The 14684-nt window shown below is 45.1% G+C and overlaps 1 protein-coding gene across 2 annotated transcripts in view; it reads left to right on the forward strand.

Moving 5' to 3' along the window:
• The first annotated feature begins 4640 nt into the window (after window positions 1–4640).
• PSMB7 (proteasome subunit beta 7) overlaps window positions 4641–14684 on the forward strand; it is a 55321-nt gene continuing 45277 nt past the window's right edge. Inside the window, exons 1-5 of one of the 2 annotated variants that reach the window (XM_006768587.2) lie at window positions 4641–4746; window positions 5169–5262; window positions 6023–6120; window positions 7528–7668; window positions 10593–10708. In XM_006768587.2, coding sequence (XP_006768650.1) covers window positions 4685–4746; window positions 5169–5262; window positions 6023–6120; window positions 7528–7668; window positions 10593–10708 — 511 coding nt within the window. In that variant the 5' untranslated portion in view covers window positions 4641–4684. The remainder of the gene's footprint in view (window positions 4747–5168; window positions 5263–6022; window positions 6121–7527; window positions 7669–10592; window positions 10709–14684) is intronic. The other variant, XM_015567101.1, reaches the window with a different exon arrangement.

Genomic DNA, 14684 nt, shown 5'->3' on the forward strand with positions numbered 1-14684 from the left:
TCAGAGTGGAAGGGAGAGGGAGTTAGAAACATCAATGATGAGAGAGAATCATTGATTACTGCCTCCTGCATGCCCCACACTGGGGATTGAGCCAGCAACCTGGTGCTCCTCCGACAGGGAATTGAACTGTGACCTCCCGTTTCATAGGTCGATGCTCAGCCACTGAGCCATCACAGCCAGGCCAAATGCTCTTGTTTTTAGGAGACTCTTGCTGAAGTTTTTAGGGACGAATATATTAATGTGTGATCCTTGATTGGATCCCAGACCACAAACATCATAAAGGTAATTATTATTGGGATCATTGAGGAAGGGACTTGTAAACTCTAAAGTGCTGCGGAAGTGGGAGGTGTTCGCATGATTTCCTTGTGGCTGCACCGGCCCTGGAGAGGAAGGAGGGAGGATGTCCACTCCCGTCCCCATCAGCTGGGGTTGGCCAGCGCTTGGCTCTTCTCATCTCCTGGGCGTAAGTGGTTAAACACCCATCCCGGGCCCTGCTTACAGCGACTGGGATGCTGTGGGTCTCAGCAGGGCCCCAGAATCTGCTAAGTGCCCCAGGAGAGCCTGGAGCGGGTGGCAGGAACCCACACTTTGTGCCCTCCCGCTGGAGCTGTGTCGTGGTGTCGCTGTGGCCTGTGCAGCGAGGCTTGGCACCTGGGCCCTGGAGCCTGGAGCAGCTGCTCTAATTCATGCAAAGGAAGGCGCCCAGGTTTGCCTTGTCTATTTATAGATTATTTATGAAGAAGGAAAAACAAGGGCTCCGTTGCCTTAGCAACCAGGAGCATCATGGGCTGCTTTTCCTGCAACGGGAAGATGGCCAAGTCTTCTTGTGGGGGGCACGCCCGGATGTGTGTGTATCCTGACAGAGGATGGATGTGCCTCCCAGGACCTAGCCCGCGCTGGGTTCCTAGCAGCCTGCAGATGGGGGGAGGGTGTTTGCCAAGCCCTTGGAAAATGTAGGCTGATATATCCTCTGGTCTCCCGATCTCAGTACTAACTCCTGTCTTCTGGGCGCCCACCCTGCTGCCTCAGGCCTACTCAGGAGTACTTTCTTGGCTGTGCTCTGGTACATGTCCCTTAGGGCACTTGGCACAGTGACCTGGAGGTATAGTTCCCAGACCAACACCTGCCAAGTCTGGCACAGAGCCCAGCACCAGGGAGGGGATTAATAAACACTGGGTGATTGGATGAATGAATGAGCGAATGAGCGAATGAATGAGCGGCTTTACAGTCTACACTGCATGCTCTCTTTCGGTGTCCATGAGCCTCTCTCATTTTACAAACGAGAAGATGGAGATGAAGACAGATGAAGAGACCAGCGTATGAGGACGAGACTCCTTGAGGAGGAAACCTCGTTTTTGCTCTGCCGAAGCCCTAGGGAACACGGGGACTCGGGTTCCAGTTGGGCCAGAATTATCAGGGGGTCGGGGAAGTGGTGCCGTGTCTGGTCGGGGGCTGGAGGGATGTGGTTTGAATCCTGACTCTACCACTTACCAGCTGTGTGATCTTGAATCAAGGACTTTGCCTATCTGGGCCTCAGTTTCCTCATCTGAAAAGTGGTCTAATGATGCACGGTCCTTAGGGACTACTAGCTCCCCGAGGGCAAGCACTGTGTCTGTCTCTTGATCACCCGTCTTCCCAGTGTCTGGCATATTCTAGGTGCCTAGGATGATGATCACAAGGTCCTGTACATACAGTGGCTAGGACAGAGCTCAGGACACGGGGTTTCTCAGGCAATGTCGGTTGTGACTATATTATTAGGAATGAAGGCACAGAGAGCCTGATGGCTCCCCTGAGGTCACTCAGCCAAATCCAGAGCAGAAGTGGTGGCTCTACTGGTCAGTTGGGCTTGGTGGTACTGCCAGGGATTAATGGGACTGTGTCCAGGCCTTAGGGAGGACATTCCGGCTGGACCGCAGTCCCAGGGGACGGCAGTCATGTGGGACAGAGAGGCTAAAGCAGGAGTCCCTGAGATCTGGGAACCGAGAGCTGCCCTCCCCGTGCTGGAGGAACCAAGGCCCTGCCCCAGGCTGACTGGGGCTTGCTTGGCCTTGGGCTCTGCCTCTCAAGGTCCAGGCCCTGGCTGCCTGGAGGCTCTCTGTCCCCCTCTGCTGGGCTCTGGCTGCCTCTGTTGGGCCACAGGCAGGCCATGCCACCTCCTCAGCTCAGTCAGGGTGTGAGAACCGTCACAAAGAGACTCACTTAAGAAGAGAAATGCCCCAGGGACAAATCGAGGTCACAAATCACTTCCACATCCTTCCCTGGCCCCTCCAGGTCTATGGCAGGACGCAGGGGTCCCCATCATCACCCTCTGGGGGCTGCAGACTGTGCTGCTTCCCTTCCCTGTAGCTGTGTCAGATTCATCACCGGTTCCTGAGAACTAGCCGTGCTCAGGGTGTTGTTTATTCCATACCCCAAGCCATTGCTGAGCCTGTCCCTCCTGCCTTCTTACCCCGTGAGCTCGCACTCTGTCCTTCTGAGCCTCTAGGTTTCTGCAGAACCCAGCCCCACCCCATGCCCCCCTCCGCTGGTCCTTAGGCTTCCTTCTTTCCCCGACTGCCCCGTCTAGGTCTTACGGAATTCACTTTTTACATTTACCAACATAGAGAGTTGATGACATAGGAGATACTCGAACCTTTCATCAGTAGATTTCTGTGGAGGCAGGTGGGTGAGGTTTTATTTTCCTAATTCCACACAAAAGACCCAGAGAAGTAATGAAAGGGAATTTAACCTTTGACAAATATCTATTGAACACAAAGTTGTGATAGATACTAGTTCTAGGTGATTGAAATGCCACTCATTCATTCATACCTAGAAACACGTCTGACACAAATATCTGCCGAGAGAATAAATTAATTCATCCCACAGTTGTTGAGGCGGTCAGTTACTTGCTAAGCAAATTTGAGCAAGTTACTTCCCTTTGATGGACCTTAATTTCCATCAGTAAAATGAGTTGAGTTACATAGCTACTTCTGAGGGTTGTTGTCAGGATGAAATAAATGTATTAACAATAATGGCTATTTAGAAGCTGCTATGTGCCCGGATGGATGCTTCCCATATATAACTTTCAATCTTCACAGCAGCCTTTTAAAACTTGAAATGAAATTTACATAAAAAATTCACTTTTTAAAAATGTGCTGTTCATTGTGTTTTAGTATATTCACTAGGTTGTGTAACCATGACCTCTATGTAATTCTAGAACATTTTCATCATCCCCAAAAGAGACTTTGTATCCATTTAACAGTCACTCCCTCTGCCCCCACCTCCATCTCCTAGCAACCACTACTCTACTTTCTGGCTGTATGGATTTGTTTAGTAAGGACATTTAATAGAAATAGAACTATACTATATGTGGCTTTTTGTGCCTGGCTTCTTTCACTTAGCACAATGCTTTCAAGGTTCATCCCTGTTGTGCAGCATGTATCAAAGCTTCATTCCTTTTTATGGTTGAACCAGTGCACGAATTCGTGCACCCGTGGGGTCCCTCTGCCTGGCCTGCAGGATCAGGCTGAAACCGGCTCTCTGACATCCCCTGAGCGGTCCCAGATTGCAAGAGGGCTCAGACCAGGCTGAGGGACCCCATTGGTGCACGATCAGGGCTGGGGAGGGATGCAGGAGGTTGGCCAGCCAGGAGGGACCGCGGGAAGGCTCCAGGGCATGTCCGGCCCATCTTGTTCAGTCTCAATTGGCTGGACCCCAGCAGCAAGCTAACCTACTAGCTGGAGCATGGTGGTCAGTGCATGTCCTAGCGAGTGGTTGAGTGGCCTTAGCATATCATTAGCATATTATGCTTTGATTGGTTGAATGGGCGACCAGATGACCGGACACTTAGCATATTAGGCTTTTATTATATAGGATAATATTCTACAGTATGGATGTGTACTATATCTTGCTTATCCATTCATCAGTTGATGAACATTTGGGTTGTCTATCTACATTATATTTGGCACTTTATGGATAATGTTGCTATGAATATCTGTGTGCAGGTTTTTGTAAACATCTTTTGAATTCTCTTGGTTATATACATAAGAGAGGAATCTGGGCCCATGTTTAACTTTTTGAGGCACTGCCAAGTTGTTTTCTGGAGCACCTGCACCATTTTATATCTTACCAGCCATGTATGAGGATCTAATTTCTCCATATCCTCACCAACACTTGTCATTACCTGTCTTTTTTATTGCAACATCCTAGTCAGTGGGTGTGCAGTGGTATCGAATTGTGGTTTTGATTTGCATTTTCTAACGATTAGTGAGCTTGTTCAATTCACAGCAGCCTTTTGAGGTAGCTATTATCTCCATTTGACAGCCGAGGAAACATTCAGAATTGAGAGAGCTTGCACAATGCAAGGAGATGGTGCGGCTGTGTCTGGAACCTGGGTGTGCCTGTCTCCGAAGCCCCAAGGAGCCGAATTAACATCTCCAGTCTGGCTGGCATAGGCCTGGTCTCTGGGGCTCCCCACCTTGGGACACGTCCTTTCCCCGCGCCGGGCGTCAGTGTCTCCTCCACGCCACTTGGGGCGGTACACTCCAAACACCTCCGGGCGCCTCTAGGATCTCGCAACTCGAAGGTCAATCGCTCCAGCGCGGAGTTTGCCCCGCCCCGGCAGCCCGGCCGCCCGCAGCGCCGGAAGTACTCGGCTCTTTTTGTTTGCTCCCGCCCCTGGCCCGGAAGTAGTCTCTTGGGAAAGATGGCGGCTGTATCAGTGTGTCAGCCACCGGTGGGAGGTTTCTCGTTTGATAACTGCCGCAGGTGAGACCGTGCCGGCGCCGGGTTCAGGGTGGGGTTGGGAGTGCGGGGCCGGGGGTCGGCGCTGGGCCGCGGCCTGGTCCGGGAAGTCCAAAGGCAGGGCGAGCGGCGCGACCCGCCGCCCGCGGCCGTGTGACTCAGGGGAATCGGGGCCTGAGCGTGGGTTTCTCCTGAGGCCGGGTCTGCTCTCCCACTTTCCCTAGCGCTTGGATACCCTCCTTCTCCGTCTCCTTAGCCCCTCTCTGAGGCTCTCTTTGCTGAAAAAAAACGGGACACTCGTCCTTATTTTGGGAAGGAGGATTGAGTGAACAGATGGGTGTGATAGTGAATAGTAGGTTCTTTCCCCCCCGAGTTCCCGAGTAGGCACTCTTTTCTGCCAGTGCGGCGCGATGTGGCCAATGTGTTTTTCTCTCCTTTGCTCCTAGAAATGCCGTCTTGGAAGCCGATTTCGCAAAGAAAGGGTACAAGCTTCCCAAGGCCCGGAAAACAGGCACGACCATCGCGGGGGTGGTCTACAGGGTAAGCCGGGACCCTCGGGGCTCCGTCGGGAAGGGCACGTGCTGCAGAGCCCACCAGGAACCGGTCCTTCAGGAGGGACCATGCTGGTTCGGTTTTGTGTGCTGACAACAGTCTATATTCTTTTCTCACTTTGCAGAGTTTTTGCTAGGAGGCCGATCTACTTTCCCGGCTTAAGTTACTACTGTAGAAGGCAGGAGGATGTAGTGGGAGGACGCCAGATTTGGGGTCAGACAGGCGTCTGTGTAGCCATTGAGCGTCTCTGCTGCTTGCAGTTTGGGACAGCTCACTTTGCTTCTTACAGCCACACTTGCCCCGTCAACCAGTCGGACATAACTCCTGCCTTGAATTGTTGAAAGGGTCAAAAGGGAGAATGGTTATTGTCATTAAGGGGAAAGGGTGAGACCTTTTAAAAATAAATCGACAGGTGGATGTTTTAATGGGTTCCTGGATCTTAATCCAGACTTTCCCCATGTTAGCTTTGCTTTGTAAGGGAATTCATTAAATCTCTGAGCCTCATTTGAAAACAGGAATGATAATTCCTACCACCTGCTAAGGATTCAACCAGTAACATTTATTAATAAGCCAAATCTTGGCATGCTGTAAGTATAGCACAATATTTTTGGTAGGAGGTTTTTTTTTGGGGGGGGCGGGGGTGGATGGTTGGGGGAGCAGGTGATGGCCAACATTGTTTTCCCCAAACTAGAGTAGAGAGCTGTGGCTTATATATGTAAGATTGTAAGTATATGTTTTTAAAAACCAGGATGGCATAGTACTTGGAGCAGATACAAGGGCAACTGAAGGGATGGTTGTTGCTGACAAGAACTGTTCAAAGATTCACTTCATATCTCCTAACATTTAGTAAGTATTGATTCGTCTTAATCGCTTTTATATTTTTAAACATTTCAGGGCTAAAATGGAATTTACTATGTTTCTCCCTAAAACCTGTTGTTCAAGCCGTATTTTCTATCTGTCTCCCTTAAATGGCATTTTTACCCACCTGTCACTTAAGCAGGTCCTCCTTAAGTGCTGTCTGTGCTTTAGTCTTCAGTTCCGTTGGTACCTGGTGTGCCTTCGGTGTCCGTTGAATCTGTTCCCTCCTCTTCTTCCCTCTGCCACGGTCTTAGTGCAGATTTCTTTCTCAGCTGGCCTATTGCAGTTGTCACTTAAAGTGGCTTCTTTGCCTCTGGTTTCTTCTCCATCTCTGTTGTTTATTCCTCTTGTCGTATTGGATTTTGTAAAACACAAATCTAAAATTACGTTCCTTATTAAAAACTTTGCAAGTGATTTTTTACATGTTGACAGTGCTTTTTCAGGATAAAATCGAAACTGTTTAAGGCCTTGCAGTTTATTGTCTTTTCAGCCATTTTAGTTGCCTTCATCCACTGCTCTACTTACACCTGGATGGCCCCTGTTTCCCTCAGGTCTTTATTTCCCTCATCTCCAAGCTGTTTCACCTTTGCTTATACCAGCCCCTTTGCTTAGAAATGCTCTCTCCTCTTCTCTGCTTACATGGTGTTTTTATTTTATTCTTCCAAATTCAGCTCATATGAAACCTCTTCTCAAAGATCAGAATTAACTGCTCTTTCCTTCAATTTCCCTTAACATTTTGTACCTGTGCTACTGTATTGTATTATACAAGGTATAATTTTTGTTTACTTGTGTCCTCTCCACTCAGTTTTGAAATCAAGTGCTAGGACTTTGTCATATTTTCTTTATTCCCAGCACTTAGTGCGATGACTGATACCTGGTAGTAAATACTTGGTAATTGTTACATTGCAAGACTTTTAACATGCCTTGCTCTTTTGTACAACCTGGATATATTTCTAGGATTATATATACGCTTTTAGGAGCCAAGGAACTAATGATTTCAAATGTTTCATTGGTTCACAGGAAATATACTTGCATATAGTTAGATGCACATTGCCAATTTTATGTTTATTTAAGTTTGGTTAAACAGAGCAGTTACAGTGCAGATATACTCAAAAACATCTGTATACCTGAACTTCGAATTGAGCCCTGTGGTAATTGATTTCAGCTATTCCTCATTGTGATTTTCAGTTGGTGTGGAAATATATTTGCATATAGGTATGTGTATATTGCCATTTTAATGTTTATTTAAGTTTGGTTAGATGGAGCAGTACAGTACAGATATACTCTAAAACATCTCTCTATGTACCTGAACTTTGTGGATGTTTTTGAAGAAACTCCACTTCTAATTGAACCCGCTGGTAACTGATTTCAGCTGTTTTTCATTATTTTTTTTAGTTGTTGTGGTGCTGGGACAGCTGCAGACACGGATATGACAACCCAGCTCATTTCTTCCAACTTGGAGCTCCACTCGCTCTCTACTGGCCGCCTCCCCAGAGTTGTGACAGCCAATCGGATGCTGAAGCAGATGCTTTTCAGGTAAGGTTCCAGGGTGAGGATTTCTACAGCGTCTTTTTCTCATGCCTTAGGTTTGCAGGAAGGGAAACCTGGAAGCTAGAGAAAAACCATTCAGAAATACATATTTTATTTTAGAACTCAGCTGTTAATAAAAAGCCATTTTATTTTATTTTAAATTTTATTTCAGAGAGGAAGGGAGAGGGAGAGAGAGATAAAAACATCCATGATGAGAGACAGTCATTGATTGGCTGCCTCCTGCATGCCCCACATTGGGGATCGAGCCCGAAACTCAGGCACATGTGCGTGTGCGTGCCCTGATCGGGAATTGAACCGTGACCTCCTGGGTCATAGGTCAGCGCTCAGCCACTGAGCCAAGCTGGTTGGGCTAAACAGTCATTTTAACTTCTAAGGCTTTTGATAATGTGTTTGATTTGCTGGGGTCTGTCTGTGTTTTTTTTAATGAGGAAATGACATGTGACCCAGTTGAGTCATTTCCTCGGGCATGGGGATATTACTGGATAAAAATCCTTTTTGTTCATAGGAAGAAAGAGCGGGAAAGAACTTCTGAGGAGTTCATCTTGTTACACAAACACAAATGATTGTTTTTTCCTCCCTCTTTCAAGGGGCATGAACAATAAAATGAAAAATGTGACATTGATTTTAACCGATATTTACCTCTTTGTGCCACGTCCTGCGCTAAGTGCTTTATGCCTGGTCTCATTTTATCCTTTTAATCCTGAGGTCTGGGCTTCTCCAGTTTATATGTGAACAAACTGAGGTTTAAAGAGGTGCAGTCACTTGCCTGTCCTGACCTCACTGCCTGCTGACGCCCACATACGGTTCCTCTTAGTAGTTTTGTTTTTCTTTCTTCCTTAATCACATCATCACTTCATGCTCGTATAGGTCTCGACAGTTTTAAATTCAAGTCCATTTTCTGGTTTACTTCCCGTGAAGAGAGGCAGTGTTCTATAGAGGAAATAGCCTGGATATGTAGTCTTGGCTTGGAATACTGGCTTCTTTTGGGACCAGCCTTACCTTTCACAAATTCTCTCCTCTTTCCTTTGTGGAATGTGTGCATCATGATACCGTTTTTTTTTTAAAAAGTGTTTTTATTGATTTTAGAGAAAGAGAGAGTGAGGGAGGGAGGGAGGGAGGGAGGGAGAGAGGAAGGAAGGAGAGGGATAGAGAGATGGAAACATTGATGAGGAGAGAAACATCATTGATTGGCTGCCTCCTGCAGGCTCCCCTTTGGGGATTGAGTCTGCAGCACAAGAGATTTTAATGAAAAATCGGGATTTCTGGCTTCTTTTGAAAGAAATTCAAAAAGTGTGGGTAACACATGGCAGTGATCTTCTGGAACTGAATGTCAGATGTTGCCTTGAGAAGCGGGATCCTGTGTCTGGTCTGTCAGTCCCTGCCTGGTTCACTTACCTCTGTTTCCTGCCTGGCCCTTACCTTCTGTACCTTTGCAGGTTTTCATCTGGCGGGGCCCCTAGACTCTCAGTAAGTGGAGAAGAGGTTAATGTAGCTCTGCAGCAATAGTAGTGTAGTTCCCATTTTACTGGTGAGTGAACAGGACTTAGAAGTCATATGGGCAGGAAGTCTAGTCATGTCCACCCAGTTTCTGCTCTGGCTGTACGAGACCTTATGTCAGTGATTTCTATTTATTTATGTACATAATCATCATCCTAACCCTGGAGATTTATTGCCTATCAAATAAATTCTTCCAGTATAGTGTAAGAACTTGTTAAAGCACGTTTGTGGTCAAAATTTCTGATGAGCCCTGGCCAGGTGGGCTTATTAAGTTGGAGCATCATACCGTGCACCAAAAGGATACTGGCTCAATTCCTGGTCAGGGCACATACCTAGGTTTCAGGTTTGATCCTGGGTTGATGTTTCTCTCATACATTGATGCCCTTGCCTCCCTCCCTCCCTCCCTCCCTCTCTCCTTCCCTCCTTCCCTCTTTCCTCCCCTCCTTTCTCCCCTCCCTCCATTCCTCACCCACTCGGTCAAATCAGTAAAAAAACCAAAAACCGGTCTTCCGGATTTTAAGGAAAAAGAAAAAAAAAAGATTTCTGAAGACATTTGTGATTTTGATTTGATTTTAAATACAAAGCTCCCTCTGGTGGTTTGTATGGTGCATTACATTTAAAACAATTTTGAAACTTGTAAAATTGCAGTAAATAGACTATTTCAAGAGTCCTTGCAATGTCATTTAAAACATTTAGCTAAATCTAGCAGATGTTTCTGTTCATCTCTTTAGAATGTTTTAGGAATTTTAAATTCTCTCTTTTCAGTGTTCTATTGTTTTTAGTTTAACATACTTTGTAAAAGCTAAATTTTATAAAAGTTTTGAGAGGAACATATAAAAATTTAAACCAGAATAATAATGGTCTTTTATATCTTCTGACATTTTTGTTGAGTTACATAAAATGAGTCAGTTGTATAAGGAAAAAAGTACAGGATTTGACTTTATTATTATTTAAAAAAAATTTTTTTTAATTGACTTCAGAGAGGAAGGAAGAGGAAGAAAGAGCTAGAAACATCAATGATAAGAGAGAATCATTAATTGGCTGCCTCCTGCACGCCCCACCATGGGGATTGATCGAGCCCACAATCTGGGCATGTGCCCTTGACCAGAATTGAACCTGGGACCCTCCAGTCTGCAGGCTGACGCTCTATCTGCTGAGCCAAACCAGCTAGGGTAGGATTTGATTTTAGAAGCAAGGCTTATGACAATGCCTAGTACAGGGCCTGGCACACAGTTACATCTCCATAAAATTCATCCCCTTCCCTATTTTGTTTTTATCGAAGCTGTAACCACTTAATGAAATAGTGGCAGTGTAAGAAATGCTTTTTGTTTTCTGTCTTCTCATATATTTTTGGTTAAGTTACAGTGATACAGTGTAGACTCATTTTTTTTTATGCATACTCTGATCACCAGGTATCAAGGTTACATTGGTGCAGCCCTAGTTTTGGGAGGCGTAGACATTACTGGACCTCACCTCTACAGCATCTATCCTCATGGATCAACTGATAAGTTGCCTTATGTCACCATGGGTGAGTGTAATGTTTCTCTGATGTTTCAGAATCCACTTATTTACTGAGATGGTCTCTTAAAGAGCTGGTCTATTTCTTGTTAGAGAAGACAGTGCAATAAAGTGATTCATTCTGTAAATATTTGAGTTCTTTCTACAGGTTGGCTATGTGCTTGGGATATAACAGTTAACAAAATTTTGATAAAGATTCTTGCTTGCAAGGAGTTTATATTTTAGTGGTCAGACAATAACAACTATAATCACTTTCTAGTGCTAAATATTAGGTGAAAAAAGCAATGTAGGTGATATGTTACTGTTATGCAAAATTTTACATTTGGGGGGAAACTGGGTCAAGGATGTATGACAACTCAATGTATTAGTTCTTGCATTTGCATTTGAATTTATAATTATCTCAAAACAAAAAGTTAAAAAAATTAATGCAGGGAGGGGGACTTGGGAGTGTTGGGATGGAAGGCAGACTGTAGTGTTAAATAGGAAGGTCAAGATAAGTCTTCGGAAAAGGTGGGTTTGAGTGGAAGAGCCTGCTGGGCAGAGGGAAAGCTGGAGTGGAGGCCTCGCTGTGGGAACATACCTGGTACACGCAGAATTTTTTTTCTTTTAAGTAGAGTAACTGGAGTTCCTCTTTACCACTTAATCTCTGAGGGATCATGGGCATTTAATTCCTTTGAACCTCAATTTCCTCAGTGTGAAATAATACCTCCACACACAACCAGGTTATAAATAGTATATAAATAACATTATAAATAACATAATTCTAGTACTTAGCCTATAAATAGTAGTTACTCTTTTTATTTATTTATTTTTAAAAAAATATACTTTATTGATTTTTTACAGAGAGGAAGGGAGAGGAATAGAGAGTTAGAAACATCGATGAGAGAGAAACATCGATCAGCTGCCTCCTGCACACCTCCTACTGGGGATGCGCCTACAACCAAGGTACATGCCCTTGACCGGAATCGAACCTGGGACCTTTCAGTCTGCAGGCTGACGCTCTATCCATTGAGCCAAACCGGTTAGGGCAGTAGTTACTCTTTTTAGATCAGCTTTTTACATTTGTACTTTAGCTCGAAGTGCTAGAGTATGTATATGTTCTTTATTTATTAAACCTTTTTTTGTTGTTGTTTTGTTAATCTTCACCCGAGGATATTCTTTCCATTGATTTTTAGGGAGAGTGGAAGGGATGGGGAGAGACAGAGAGCGAGACATCAATGTGAGACTCACATCTGTTGTTGCCTCCCACACGGGGGCTGGGGATTGAGTCTGCAGTCAAGGTACATGTCATTGACTGGAATCAAACCCAGACCCTTTAGTCCGAGAGCTGACACTCTACTTAGCCAAACCAGGTAGGGTTATATACTCTCGTTTTAATCCTCACCTGAGGATATGTTTTTATTGATTTCAGAGAAAAAGAGAAAGGAGGGGGAGAGATAGACAGATAGAGGCATCTATGTGAGAGAGAAACATCAACTGGAGAGAGAGAGAGAGAGAGAAAGAGAAAGAGAGAGAGAGAGAAAGAAAGAAAGAAACACTGATGTGAGTCACCTCCCCTATGTGCCCCAACCAGGAATTGAACCTGCAACCTAGGTATGTGTACAGGACAATGCTCCAACCAGCTGAGCCTCCTAGCCAGAGCAAGAGTAATTTTTTAATGACCAAAAAGAAAAAAGTGATAAAATTATGTTAAGAATTAGGGTAAGTTCTGAATTTTATGTTAAACTAGTGACCCAGTGCATGGATTCGTGCACATTGAAAGGAAATTAATTAGAAGGTGGCCAGCGGGGTGGGACTGGGCAAGACGGACCTGACATACCCTGGAGCCAACCTCCTGTGGTACCTCCCCGGCCAGCTGTATGGGGTGGTGCTGTGGCTTGAAAGGCGTCTGCGGAGTGAGTGGGGTCCCTCTGGCAGGTAGGGATCAGGGCGAAACTGGCTCTCCTACATCAGCTGAGGGGTCCCGGAGTGCGAGGGCACTCTGCAAAGTTGCTGTTGTACAGGGTGTGGAATGCAAGCACAAGTGTGCAGTAAACCAGATTTGGGGCGGACAGTGCCCCAGCAACAGCAACAACATAACCCACGGCCAAAGGTGGAATTGCCTGGCCCTGCGAGGAATTGGGCTCCCCCCTCTCTGGTTTCGGGGTGCATCACCTGAGAACCAGCATTGCCAAGTCACTGCAGCTCTGCAACTCCTGCGTTGAGCATCTGCCCCCTGGTGGTCAGTGTGCGTCATAGCAACCGGTCGGATGGTCAGACACTTAGCATATTAGCCTTATATATATATATATATAGATTTCTGAGTCAGATGATATAGGTCTAGTCCTGGCCGGTGTGGCTCAGTTGGTTAAGCATTGACCCATGCACTGAGAGGTCACTGGTTCTATTCCCTGTCAGGGTACATTCCTGGGTTGCAGTCTCAATCCCCATTAGGGAGTGTGCAGGAGGCAGCCGATCAATGTTCTTCTCATTGATGTTTCTCTCCCTCTCTAAAAAAAAATCAGTGAAAACATTAAAAAATTATATAGGTTTAGAAATTTGAGCAGGTTCTGTGTACCTGGTGTTTTTTCTGCTGTTTTTTACCTGTTAGATTTTCGGTCTTTTACAGTTGGCTCTGCAGATCTAGGAGCACTGCTGTCTTGAATAATTTGGAAGTTGCCAGTTTGAGACTTTCCTATTCCATTGTGTTAGCTAGCTTCTTAGAAGGTTTTTATTCAGTAGCTGTCCCCTGTTTGTGGTGTTTTTGGGGAGAATGATTTACCCCTGGATACCATATGGATGAATCTCTGTAATTATTTTAAAATGAAGATACAGTAATTTTAGAATTGTTTTGAATTGCTTTATTCAAATGTATTTATCATCTTCCATCAAAGTACTGTTTTTCCCCATCTGATGCTTTTTAATGTAAAAGTGGAATAGCCTTTTCTATTAAGTACTTTCATTTCTTTTTTCTTTTTACTTACAAAAATTTCACACTTGCAGGAAAGAACGATGAACATTCCTATATACCCTTTATTCAGATTTGTCAGTTGTTAACATTTTACCACAGTTGTTCTCTCTCACACATTTTTGTTAATTTGTGTGTGTATGTGTGTGTATAACCATCCTATATAATAAAAATCTAATATGCTAAGTGTCCAACCATTCATTCAACAGTTGCTATGATGCGCACTGACTACCAGGGGGCAGACGCTCCGACTGGTAGGTTAGCTTGCTGCTGGGGTCCAGCCGATCAGAACTGGGAGAGACGGGCCGGACATGCCCTGGAACCCTTCCGAGGTCCCTTCCTGGTCCCGATCATGCACCGGTGGGGTCCCTCGTCCTGGCCTGTGCCTTCTTGCAATCTGGGGCCGCGTGGGGGATTTTGGAGAGCTGGTTTTGGCCCAATTCCCGTAGGCCAGGCCAAGGGACCCCACCGGTGCATGAATCCGTGCACCGGGTCTCTAGTTTGAAAATAAATAGCAAATACCATAATCTTTGACCTTTAAATCCTTTAGGATGTTTTCTTAACATCACCTTGATAAAATCATTAATTTCTGGAAATTTAACATAAAGCAGTTTTATTTTATTTATTTTTTATTATGTTTATTTTTTTAATCAAATCTTTATTGTTCCTCTTTTTTCCCCCCCATAGCTCCCCTCCACCCGGTTCCCACCCACCCTCTGCCCTTACCCCCGCCACCCACTGTTCTCATCCATAGGTGTACAGTTTTTTTTCAGTCTCTTCCCACACCCCCCTCACCCCGAGAATAGTCAGTCCACTCCCTTTCTATGCCCCTGATTCTATTATATTCACCAGTTTATTCTGTTCATTAGATTATGTATTCACTTGATTTTTAGATTCACTTGTTGATAGATGTGTATTTGTTGTTCATAATTTGTATCTGTACCTTTTTATTCTTCTTCCTCTTCTTAAAGGATACCTTTCAGCATTTCATATAATACTGGTTTGGTGGCGATGAACTCCTTTAGCTTTTTCTTATCAG

The sequence above is a fragment of the Myotis davidii genome, unplaced genomic scaffold, assembly GCF_000327345.1.
Source record: "Myotis davidii unplaced genomic scaffold, ASM32734v1 scaffold142, whole genome shotgun sequence".
Lineage (NCBI taxonomy): Eukaryota > Metazoa > Chordata > Mammalia > Chiroptera > Vespertilionidae > Myotis > Myotis davidii.